The 12,884-nt window shown below is 45.7% G+C and overlaps 1 protein-coding gene and 1 long non-coding RNA gene across 2 annotated transcripts in view; both read left to right on the plus strand.

Moving 5' to 3' along the window:
* Window positions 1-1,926: 1,926 nt before the first annotated feature.
* LOC127927930 (AP-4 complex subunit beta-1-like) overlaps window positions 1,927-12,884 on the plus strand; it is a 25,965-nt gene continuing 15,007 nt past the window's right edge. The window contains 8 exon segments of the mRNA XM_052514688.1: window positions 1,927-2,014; window positions 2,462-2,646; window positions 2,969-3,193; window positions 3,578-3,708; window positions 3,982-4,129; window positions 7,990-8,275; window positions 12,819-12,849; window positions 12,852-12,884. The exon segment at window positions 12,852-12,884 is cut by the window's right edge and continues 32 nt beyond it. Coding sequence (XP_052370648.1) covers window positions 2,534-2,646; window positions 2,969-3,193; window positions 3,578-3,708; window positions 3,982-4,129; window positions 7,990-8,275; window positions 12,819-12,849; window positions 12,852-12,884 — 967 coding nt within the window. The 5' untranslated portion in view covers window positions 1,927-2,014; window positions 2,462-2,533.
* Window positions 8,849-11,073, plus strand: LOC127927931 (uncharacterized). Its single transcript, XR_008129549.1, has 2 exons — window positions 8,849-9,170; window positions 9,829-11,073. It is a non-coding gene; the product is annotated as an uncharacterized LOC127927931 (long non-coding RNA).

Raw genomic sequence — 12,884 nt, forward strand, 5'->3', positions numbered from 1 at the left:
AGTTGGATGATATCTGTTTAACACAATCAGAATAAGCACCATTTGACACAGATAGCTTGGTAACATCAGGTGTACTCTGGGAACTGTAGTTCTTAATACGGGGAAGCCGCAGTACATGTTGAGCTGACCCTGTCTCTGTCCCCACTGAGCTGAACCTGTCTTTGTCCCCACTGAGCTGACCCTGTCTCTGTCCCGACTGACTGACCCTGTCTCTGTCCCCACTGAGCTGACCGTGTCTCTACTGACTGACCCTGTCTCTGTCCCCACTGAGCTGTCTCTGTCTCTACTGACTGACCCTGTCTCTGTCCCCACTAAGCTGACCGTGTCTCTGTCTCTACTGACTGACCCTGTCTCTGTCCCCACTAAGCTGACCCTGTCTCTGTCTCTACTGACTGACCCTGTCTCTGTCCCCACTAAGCTGACCCTGTCTCTGTCTCTACTGACTGACCCTGTCTCTGTCCCCACTAAGCTGACCCTGTCTCTGTCCCCACTGGCTGACCCTGTCTCTGTCCCCACTAATCCATACCCCTAACCCATAACACATACCCCTAACCCATAACCCCTAACCATAACACATAACACATATCCCTAACCCATAACACATACCCCTAACCCATACCCATAACCCTAACCCATAACCCATAACCATAACACATACCCCTAACCCATAACCCCTAACCCATAACACATACTCATAACCCCTAACCCATAACACATACCCATAACCCCTAACCATAACACATACCTCATTAAAGTGCCTGTGAGAGGAGGCTAGTAGACTATTGAGATACATCCACAGTGTGCCCCAGCTAGTAGACTATTGAGATACAGCCACAGTGTGTCCCAGCTAGTAGACTATTGAGATACAGCCACAGTGTGTCCCAGCTAGTAGACTATTGAGATACAGCCACAGTGTGTCCCAGCTAGTAGACTATTGAGATACAGCCACAGTGTGTCCCAGCTAGTAGACTATTGAGATACAGCCACAGTGTGTCCCAGCTAGTAGACTATTGAGATACAGCCACAGTGTGTCCCAGCTAGTAGACTATTGAGATACAGCCACAGTGTGTCCCAGCGAGTAGACTATTGAGATACAGCCACAGTGTGTCCCAGCTAGTAGACTATTGAGATACAGCCACAGTGTGTCCCAGCGAGTAGACTATTGAGATACAGCCACAGTGTGTCCCGGCTAGTAGACTATTGAGATACAGCCACAGTGTGTCCCGGCTAGTAGACTATTGAGATACAGCCACAGTGTGTCCCGGCTAGTAGACTATTGAGATACAGCCACAGTGTGTCCCGGCTAGTAGACTATTGAGATACAGCCACAGTGTGTCCCAGCCAGCAACAGGTCCTGTGACACAGTTCCCATCCAAAATTAACCATATTTGGTAAGTAAAGACCCTACTGTGTATTCTACACCCCACTTTAGCTGAGACCGGTAGAAAAGTTCTCTCTACAGCCCAATATTCTCAAAATACCAGTTGTCAACATTGTATTGTAGTCTACTAGCTGGGACACACTGTGGCTGTATTGTAACAGTTGTCAACCCCACCTCTTTAAGGAATACCTAGGATAGGATAAGTAATCCTTCTCACCCCCCTTAAAAGATTTAGATGCACTATTGTAAAGTGGCTGTTCCACTGGATGTCATAAGGTGAATGCACCAATTTGTAAGTCGCTCTGGATAAGAGCGTCTGCTAAATGACTTAAATGTAAATGTATTTTAAAAAAAAAATGTTTTCATAAAATGCTTATTGCCTTTTCTTGTTGGCACAATAGAAGTGGACATTGATAAATATTCAATAGCTTTTTTTAAAATTAGTTATCCACGTTGCAATGTTTTGAAAATGCGGGCCTGTATTTTGAAGGTTTCCTCATTACCATATAGGACCGTGACGTTATCATTCGTGCTGCTGGCGGAATACCGGTGGAGGTTTAACACGGATGTCAACAAACTAGCGATTTCAACGATTTTTCCCCCATTAAATAACCCATAAGTGACGACTAAACGGTAAGTGGTTTTAGGTCACGTTATCCGAACACGATATAACGTAAGCGGCGTTAATATCTGAAAGGATGACAATGTTGAGTCGTTAACGTTAGCTAGGAACACAGAAACACCAGTTTATTCTGGACAATATCCACCGTGCTAAGTTAGCTACTGTAGCTAACAACGTTGCCTGTGGCTTTCTGCCTTCGAAACCAGAGAACTAACAACCCCCCTGTCTCTCTCTCTGTCTCTCTGTCTGTCTGTGTGTCTGTCTGTCTCTCTCTCTCTCTGTCTCTCTCTCTGTCTGTGTGTCTGTCTCTCTCTGTCTGTGTGTCTGTCTGTCTCTCTCTCTCTGTCTGTGTGTCTGTCTGTCTGTGTGTCTGTCTGTCTGTCTTGTCTCTCTGTCTGTCTCTCTGTCTGTCTCTCTGTCTGTGTCTCTCTCTCTCTGGCTGGCTGGCTGGCTGGCAGCCATCTGTATATTTGTAACATCAATAGCCTTTCACTAGCGTCTGTCTGTGTGTCAGACAGTCTGCTGCTACTATGGCTTACCTGGGCGATGAGCATACAGTGAGGGAGCTGAGGAGGGCTCTGTCCAACCCAAACGTCCAAGCTGACCACCTACGCTACAGAAACACCATCCACAGAGTCATCAGGTGTACACAACTATCACCGACTACACACACACACGTTACCACTAACTATGCTACACACATGCACAATTACAACTGACTACACACACACTAATGTCTGTCTTTCTCCCTCCTCTCTCTTTCTCTCTCTCTCCCTCTCTCTCTCCCTCCCATGTCTCTCTCTCCCTCTCTCTCTTATCTCCCACTCTCTCTCTCTCTCTCTCTCTCCCACCTCTCTCTTTCTCCCTCTATCTCTTTCTTCTCTCCCACCTCTCTCTCTCCCACCTCTCTCTTTCTCCCTCTCTATCTCTCTCTTCTCTCCCCTGCTCCCTTTCACGTTTCCCAGAGTGATGTCTCAAGGACAAGATGTATCTGGGTTGTACAGTGAGATGGTGAAGGCATGTGCAACGGCAGATATTGTCCAGAAGAAACTGGTGTATGTGTTTCTGTGTGCCTATGCCAGTCTGAACCCTGAGCTGTCTCTGCTGGTAATAAACACCCTGAGGAAAGACTGCTCGGATCACAACCCCATGGTTCGCAGCCTGGCCCTACGGAACATGTGCAACCTCAGGTGTGTGTGTGTAATGTGTAAGGTGTATGTAACGTGTGTGTGTGTAACGTGTAACGTGTGTGTGTGTGTAATATGTAACGTGTGTGTGTGTAATATGTAACGTGTGTAATGTGTAACATGTGTGTGTGTAATGTGTAACGTGTGTGTGTAATGTGTAACGTGTGTGTGTGTAATGTGTAATGTGTGTGTGTGTAATGTGTAATGTGTGTGTGTGTAATGTGTAACGTGTGTGTGTGTGTGTAACGTGTGTGTGTAATATGTGTGTGTAATGTGTGTAATATGTAACGTGTGTGTAATATGTAACGTGTGTGTGTGTAATATCTAGTGTGTGTAATGTGTAATGTGTGTGTGTGTGTGTGTGTAATGTGTGTGTGTGTGTTGCAGGCTCCCAGGTCTATCACAATATGTGCAGCAGCCTCTTACAGTGGGACTGAAGGACAAGGCGGCGTGTGTTCGTAGAGTGGCTGTACTGGGCTGGGCCAAGATATACACATTACAACCTAACACAGAGACAGGTAGATATACACATTACAACCCAACACAGAGACAGGTAGATATACACATTACAACCTAACACAGAGACAGGTAGATATACACATTACAACCTAACACAGAGACAGGTAGATATACACATTACAACCTAACACAGAGACAGGTAGATATACACATTACAACCTAACACAGAGACAGGTAGATATACACATTACAACCTAACACAGAGACAGGTAGATACACACATTACACAGACACGTCCAAGGCACACTGTAAGTGCCCCTCCTGTGTTCCAGATGTAGCTGTAGTGAATGAGTTGTATGGGTTGCTAAGGGACCCAGACCCGGTCGTCATGGTGAACTGTCTCCGGGCACTGGAGGAGATTCTACAGGAAGAAGGGGGCGTGGCTATCAACAAACCCATTGCTCACCACCTCCTCAACAGGTAGGTGTGGGGGGTTGTGTGTGTGTGTGTGTAGTCTCACTCTTAAAATGACTCGTACTCAGTGTGTGGGTGTCTCTGTGCGTGTCTTTCTCTCTCTCTGTGTGTGCGTCTCTTTCTTTCTCTCTGTGTGCGTCTCTTTCTCTCTCTGTGTGTGCGTCTCTTTCTTTCTCTCTGTGTGCGTCTCTTTCTCTCTCTGTGTGTGCGTCTCTTTCTTTCTCTCTGTGCGTGTCTCTCACTCTCTCTGTGTGTGCGTCTCTTTCTTTCTCTCTGTGTGCGTCTCTTTCTCTCTCTGTGTGTGCGTCTCTTTCTTTCTCTCTGTGTGCGTCTCTTTCTCTCTCTGTGTGTGCGTCTCTTTCTTTCTCTCTCTGTGTGTTTCAGGGCTTTATTGGCATGGGAAACATACAGTGGGGCAAAAAACTATTTAGTCAGCCACCAATTGTGCAAGTTCTCCCACTTAAAAAGATGAGAGAGGCCTGTAATTTTCATCATAGGTACACGTCAACTATGACAAAATGAGAAAAAAGTATCCAGAAAATCACATTGTAGGATTTTTAATGAATTTATTTGCAAATGATGGTGGAAAATAAGTATTTGGTCACCTACAAACAAGCAAGATTTCTGGCTCTCACAGACCTGTAACTTCTTCTTTAAGAGGCTCCTCTGTCCTCCACTCGTTACCTGTATTAATGGCACCTGTTTGAACTTGTTATCAGTATAAAAGACACCTGTCCACAACCTCAAACAGTCACACTCCAAACTCCACTATGGCCAAGACCAAAGAGCTGTCAAAGGACACCAGAAACAAAATTGTAGACCTGCACCAGACTGGGAAGACTGAATCTGCAATAGGTAAGCAGCTTGGTTTGAAGAAATCTGAAGAAAACTGTGGGAGCAATTATTAGGAAATGGAAGACATACAAGACCACTGATAATCTCCCTCGATCTGGGGCTCCACGCAAGATCTCACCCCGTGGGGTCAAAATGATCACAAGAACGGTGAGCAAAAATCCCAGAACCACACGGAGGGACCTAGTGAATGACCTGCAGAGAGCTGGGACCAAAGTAACAAAGCCTACCATCAGTAACACACTACGCCGCCAGGGACTCAAATCCTGCAGTGCCAGACATGTCTCTAACTCCCCCTGGTGGTGGTCTGGAGTAATGGAGCCGTGACACTGGGTTCCTCTAACTCCCCCTGGTGGTGGTCTGGAGTAATGGAGCCGTGACACTGGGTTCCTCTAACTCCCCCTGGTGGTGGTCTGGAGTAATGGAGCCGTGACACTGGGTTCCTCTAACTCCCCCTGGTGGTGGTCTGAAGTAATGGAGCCGTGACACTGGGTTCCTCTAACTCCCCCTGGTGGTGGTCTGAAGTAATGGAGCCGTGACACTGGGTTCCTCTAACTGCCCCTGGTGGTGGTCTGGAGTAATGGAGTCGTGACACTGGGTTCCTCTAACTCCCCCTGGTGGTGGTCTGGAGTAATGGAGCCGTGACACTGGGTTCCTCTAACTCCCCCTGGTGGTGGTCTGGAGTAATGGAGCCGTGACACTGGGTTCCTCTAACTCCCCCTGGTGGTGGTCTGGAGTAATGGAGCCGTGACACTGGGTTCCTCTAACTCCCCCTGGTGGTGGTCTGGAGTAATGGAGCCGTGACACTGGGTTCCTCTAACTCCCCCTGGTGGTCGTCTGGAGTAATGGAGCCGTGACACTGGGTTCCTCTAACTCCCCCTGGTGGTGGTCTGGACTAATGGAGCCGTGACACTGGGTTCCTCTAACTCCCCCTGGTGGTGGTCTGGAGCCGTGATGCTGGGTACCTCTAACTCCCCCTGGTGGTGGTCTGGAGCCGTGACGCTCGGTTCCTCTAACTCCCCCTGGTGGTGGTATGGAGTAATGGAGCCATGACACTGGGTACCTCTAACTCCCCCTGGTGGTGGTATGGAGCCTTGACACTGGGTAATATAATAATAATAATATAATAATATATAATATATGCCATTTAGCTGACGCTTTTTATCCAAAGCGACTTACAGTCATGTGTGCATACATTCTACGTATGGGTGGTCCACGGCTCTAACTCCCCCTGGTGGTGGTCTGGACTAATGGAGCCGTGACACTGGGTTCCTCTAACTCCCCCTGGTGGTGGTCTGGAGTAATGGAGTCGTGACACTGGGTTCCTCTAACTCCCCCTGGTGGTGGTCTGGAGTAATGGAGCCGTGACACTGGGTTCCTCTAACTCCCCCTGGTGGTGGTCTGGAGTAATGGAGCCGTGACACTGGGTTCCTCTAACTCCCCCTGGTGGTGGTCTGGAGTAATGGAGTCGTGACACTGGGTTCCTCTAACTCCCCCTGGTGGTGGTCTGGAGTAATGGAGCCGTGACACTGGGTTCCTCTAACTCCCCCTGGTGGTGGTCTGGACTAATGGAGCCGTGACACTGGGTTCCTCTAACTCCCCCTGGTGGTGGTCTGGAGCCGTGATGCTGGGTACCTCTAACTCCCCCTGGTGGTGGTCTGGAGCCGTGACGCTCGGTTCCTCTAACTCCCCCTGGTGGTGGTATGGAGTAATGGAGCCATGACACTGGGTACCTCTAACTCCCCCTGGTGGTGGTATGGAGCCTTGACACTGGGTAATATAATAATAATAATATAATAATATATAATATATAATATATGCCATTTAGCTGACGCTTTTTATCCAAAGCGACTTACAGTCATGTGTGCATACATTCTACGTATGGGTGGTCCACGGCTCTAACTCCCCCTGGTGGTGGTCTGGACTAATGGAGCCGTGACACTGGGTTCCTCTAACTCCCCCTGGTGGTGGTCTGGAGTAATGGAGTCGTGACACTGGGTTCCTCTAACTCCCCCTGGTGGTGGTCTGGAGTAATGGAGTCGTGACACTGGGTTCCTCTAACTCCCCCTGGTGGTGGTCTGGAGTAATGGAGCCGTGACACTGGGTTCCTCTAACTCCCCCTGGTGGTGGTCTGGAGTAATAGAGCCGTGACACTGGGTTCCTCTAACTCCCCCTGGTGGTGGTCTGGAGTAATGGAGCCGTGATGGCTTTATATGGGAAACATATGTTTACATTCACAAAGCAAGTGAAATGCATGATAAAAAAAAGTGAAATAAAGAATATAAAATGAACAGTAAACATTACTCACAAAAGTTCCAAAAGATATGAAAATAAATATGGGTTGTATTTACAATGGTGTTTGTTCTTCACTGGTTCTTCACCTTTTTCTTGTTTCTCTCTCTCTCCCTCTCTCCTCTGTATCTCTCTCTCTCTCTCTCTCTCTCTGTATCTCTCTCTCTCTGTCTCTCTCTGTATCTCTCTCTCTCTCTCTCTCTCTCTCTCTCTCTCTCTCTCTCTCTCTCCGTATCTCTCTCTCTATCTCTGTATCTCTCTCTCTCTCTCTCTGTATCTCTCTCTCTGTATCTCTCTCTCTCTCTATCTCTCTTTCTTCTCTCTCTGTATCTCTATCTCTCTCTCTTTCTCTCTCTCTGTATCTCTTTCTCTCTCTCTTTCTCTCTCTCTGTATCTCTATCTCTCTCTCTTTCTCTCTCTGTATCTCTCTCTCTGTATCTCTCTCTCTGTATCTCTCTGTATCTCTCTGTATCTCTCTGTCTCTATCTCTCTCTCTCTCTCTCTCTCTCTCTCTCTCTCTCTCTCTCTCTCTCTCTCTCTCTTCTTTCTCTCTCTCTCTCTCTCTCTCTCTCTCTCTCTCTCTCTCTCTCTTTCTCTGTGTATCTCTCTCTATCTCTCTATCTCTCTCTCTCTGTATCTCTCTCTCTCTCACTCTGTATCTCTCTCTCGCTGTATCTCCCTCTCTCTCTCTGTGTCTCTGTATCTATCTCTCTGTGCTCCAGACTGAAGCTATGTGATGTGTGGGGCCAGTCTGAGGTGCTAGCGGTGCTCCAGCGGTATCGGCCTCGCAGCGAAGACGAGCTGTTCGACATACTATCTCTGTTAGACCCGCCCTTCTCTCGCACCACGCCCCCCGTCATGGCCGCCACGCTCCGCCTCTTCCTGTCCCTGTGTTCCACGCTGCCTGCCGTGTGTATGTCGGCACTTGAGAGAGCACGGGGCCCCCTCCTGGCTGCCGCCGGCAGCACCTCCCGGGAACTACGCTATGCAGCGCTATGTCACATCCAGGTGTGTTTTCTGTCATATTCTATTAGCTTGCTACGGCCCACCACCTATCTTTCAGCTGTTCTAACATAATTGCAAAATGGTTTCTAATGATCAATTAGCCTTTTAAAATGGTAAACTTGGATTAGCTAACACAACGTGCCATTGGAACACAGGAGTGATGGTTGCTGATAATGGTACACCTATGTAGATATTCCATTAAAAATCTGCCGTTTCCAGCTACAATAGTCATTTACAACATTAACAATGAGTACACTGTATTTCTGATCGATTTGATATTATTTTAATGGACAAATTGTTTTGCTTTTCTTTCAAAATCAAAGACATTTCTAAGTGACCACAAACTTTTGAACAGTAGTGTGTGTACATTTGAAGTCGGAAGTTTAGGTTGGAGTCATTAAAACTCGTTTTTCAACCACTCCACAAATGTCTTGTTAACAAACTATAGTTTTGGCAAGTCAGTTAGGACATCTACTTTGTGCATGACAAGTCATTTTTCCAACAATTCTTTGCAGACCGATTATTTCACTTATAATTCACTGTGTCACAATTCCAGTGGGTCAGAAGTTTACACACTAAGTTGACTGTGCCTTTAAACAGCTTGGAAAATTCCAGACAATGATGTCATGGCTTTAGAAGCTTCTGATAGGCTAATAACATAATTTTGACTCAATTGGAGGTGTACCTGTGGATGTATTTCAAGGCCTATACCTTCAAACTCTGCTTCTTGGCTTGACATCATGGGAAAATGTAAAGAAATCAGCCAAGACCTCCAGAAAAAAGCAAACTGTAAACCAATCAAAACTGGTTTTCTGCCAATCACATTATCCGTACCTATAAGGTAGTCGACAGTTGGTGACAACTCGAGAGAGATCTCCATCTGACAAACTGCTATCAGGTAAAGTATTTTTAATAGATTTGTAACCTAACTATTTAGTTATAGAAATGTGAATCCATCAATGCTATAAAATGACTCCCAGCAACCTTAGTAATGTAGCTAGGAAGCTAGTCAATCTGTTGCTAGCTAGCAGGAGCAGATAGCTTCATCACTAGCTAGTATGTCATTCCTTGACAAGGAGCGTTTTAGCTATCAGTTTATTCCCAGTAATAATTGAAGACTACAAAAGTCTACAGGACAAGTTGTGTAAATCTGATACAGTCATCAAGGCAGGACCCACTAATATCATTCATACTGACTAACAGGAAATGCCACAGTATCCCTGTCTAGGAATTCCACATTATCCCTGTCTAGGAATGCCACATTATCCCTGTCTATAGGAATGCCACAGTATCCCTGTCTAGGAATGCCACATTATCCCTGTCTGTAGAAATGCCACATTATCCCTGTCTGTAGAAATGCCACATTATCCCTGTCTGTAGAAATGCCACATTATCCCTGTCTGTAGAAATGCCAAATATGCAAATATTTTGAAGATAAAAATTGAAAAAATAAATGTACATAAGTATTCAGACCCTTTACTCAGTATTTTGTTGAAGCACCTTTAGCAGTGATTACAGACTCAAGTCTTCTTGGTTTCTCCCATTCTTCTCTGCAGATCCTCTCAAGCTGAACCTTCACCTCAAGGTGAACCTTCGCCCCAGTCTGAGGTCCTGAGAACTCTGGAGCAGATTTTCATCAAGAATCTCTCTGTACTTTGCTCCGTTTATCTTTCCCTTGATCCTGACTAGTCTCCCAGTCCCTGCCTCTGAAAAACATCCCCACAGCATGATGCTGCCACCACCATGCTTCACCGTAGGGATGGTGCCAGGTTTCCTCCAGACGTGATGCTTGGCTTTCAGGCCAAAGAGTTCAATCTTGGTTTCACCAGAACAGGGAATATTCTTTCTCATGGTCTTGAGTCCTTTCGGTGCCTTTTGACAAATTGCAAGTGGGTTGTTATGTGCCCTTTACTGAGGAGTGGCTTCCATCTGGCCACTCTACCATAAAGGTCTGATTGGTGGAGTGCTGCAGAGATGGTTGTCCTTCTGGAAGCTTCTCCCATCTCCACAGAGGACCTCTGGAGCTCTGTCAGAGTGACCAACGGGTTCTTGTTCACCAACCTGACTAAGGCTCTTCTCCCCTGATTGCTCAGTTTGGCCGAGCGGCCAGCTCTAGGAAGAGTCTTGGTGGTTCCAAACTTCTTCCATTTCAGAATGACGGAGGCCACTGTGTTCTTGGGGACCTTCAATGCTGCAGAAATGTTTTGGTACCCTTCCCCAGATCTGTGCCTCGACACAATCCTGTCTCAGAGCTCTACGCACAATTCCTTTGACCTCATGGCTTGGTTTTTGCTCTGACATGCACTGTCAACTGTGAGACCTTATATAGACAGGTGCCTTTCCAAATCACGTCCAATCAATTGAATTTACCACAGATGGACTCCAATCAAGTTGTGGAAACTTCTCAAGGATGATCAATGGAATCAGGATGCAACTGAGCTGAATTTTGTGTCTCATAGCAAAGGGTCTGAATACTTATGTAAATAAGGTTCTTCTGTTTTTATTTTGTATAAATTTGCAAATGTTTATACAAACCTGTTTTCACTTTGTTATTATGGGGTATTGTGATGTCATTATGGGGTATTGTGATGTCATTATGGGGTATTGTGATGTCATTATGGGGTAGTGTATATAGATTGATGAGGAAAACAATGAATTCAATCCATTTTAGAATAAGGGTGTAACATAAACAAAATGTTGAGAAAGGAAGGGGTCTGAATACTTTCTGAATGCGCTGTACATTGGTTTGTAGGTACTTCCTTTGCTATTTGTCTCTGTACTCAATAAATGGTCAAACACCATTTGTGGTGATGTGCTTTGTTTCTAATGTATATGCATGAAACCTGATAAAACATCATGAAACATGTCTCACACAAGATTTTGGCACTGTCAACTTTTAGAAGGTTAGTAGGATTTTTTTCCCTTCTAGAATCCTACAGGCTCTTTATCATTCTCTATACCTTATAGTCCAATACATTATACATGACCACTATGCTATTGGTCAGCTGCTCTTGGAGAACTCTTCTGGTTTAGAAATCAAACTCTGGTTTTCTTATTGCAGAGCCCATATTGTGTAACTGTTTTTAGAGAAGATTGTACTTCGAGCCATATGTGTCTGCTAATATGCAGCTTTCGTTTTTAAACCTCCATTCTAACATACACAGATTTCTATCTATCTATATCTATATAAAATATAAAGGCAACATGTAAAATGTTTCATGAACTGAAATAAAAGATCTCAGAAATGTTCCATATGTACAAACAGATCCACTACATCACCAGCAGGATGTGGACACCTGCTCATCAAACATCTCATAACAACATCCTGGGCTTTAATATGGAGTTGGTCCCCCTTTGCTGCTATAACAGCCTCCACTCTTCTGGGAAGGCATTAATATGGAGTTGGTCCCTCTTTGCTGCTATAACAGCCTCCACTCTTCTGGGAAGGCTTTAATCTGGAGTTGGTCCCCCCTTTGCTGCTATAACAGCCTCCACTCTTCTGGGAAGGCATTAATATGGAGTTGGTCCCCCCCTATAACAGCCTCCACTCTTCAGGGAAGGCATTAATATGGAGTTGGTCCCCCCTATAACAGCCTCCACTCTTCGGGGAAGTCTTTAATATGGAGTTGGTCCCTCTTTGCTGCTATAACAGCCTCCACTCTTCAGGGAAGGCTTTAATATGGAGTTGGTCCCCCCTTTGCTGCTATAACAGCCTCCACTCTTCAGGGAAGGCTTTAATATGGAGTTGGTCCCCCTTTGCTGCTATAACAGCCTCCACTCTTCTGGGAAGGCTTTAATATGGAGTTGGTCCCCCTTTGCTGCTATAACAGCCTCCACTCTTCAGGGAAGGCATTAATATGGAGTTGGTCCCCCTTTGCTGCTATAACAGCCTCCACTCTTCAGGAAGGCATTAATATGGAGTTGGTCCCCCTTTGCTGCTATAACAGCCTCCACTCTTCAGGGAAGGCATTAATATGGAGTTGGTCCCCTTTGCTGCTATAACAGCCTCCACTCTTCAGGGAAGGCATTAATATGGAGTTGGTCCCCTTTTGCTGCTATAACAGCCTCCACTCTTCTGGGAAGTCATTAATATGGAGTTGGTCCCCCTTTGCTGCTATAACAGCCTCCACTCTTCTGGGAAGTCATTAATATGGAGTTGGTCCCCCTTTGCTGCTATAACAGCATCCACTCTTCTGGGAAGTCATTAATATGGAGTTGGTCCCCCTTTGCTGCTATAACAGCCTCCACTCTTCAGGGAAGGCTTTAATATGGAGTTGGTCCCCCCCCCTATAACAGCCTCCACTCTTCTGGGAAGGCTTTACTATGGAGTGTAAGGTTTATAATCAGTGTGTGTAATGTTTATAATCAGTGTGTGTAATGTTTATAATCATTGTGTGTAATGTTTATAATCAGTGTGTGTAATGTTTATATTCAGTGTGTGTAATGTTTATATTCAGTGTGTGAAATGTTTATATTCCGTGTGTGTAATGTTTATAATCAGTGTGTGTAATGTTTATAATCAGTGTGTGTAATGTTTGTGTTCCAGCTGCTGCTCCGTTCTGAGCCTGGTCTGATGGGGAACACTACAAACGCTTCTTCTGCGGCTATGCTG

The sequence above is a fragment of the Oncorhynchus keta genome, unplaced genomic scaffold, assembly GCF_023373465.1.
Source record: "Oncorhynchus keta strain PuntledgeMale-10-30-2019 unplaced genomic scaffold, Oket_V2 Un_scaffold_19483_pilon_pilon, whole genome shotgun sequence".
NCBI classification, from domain to species: domain Eukaryota; kingdom Metazoa; phylum Chordata; class Actinopteri; order Salmoniformes; family Salmonidae; genus Oncorhynchus; species Oncorhynchus keta.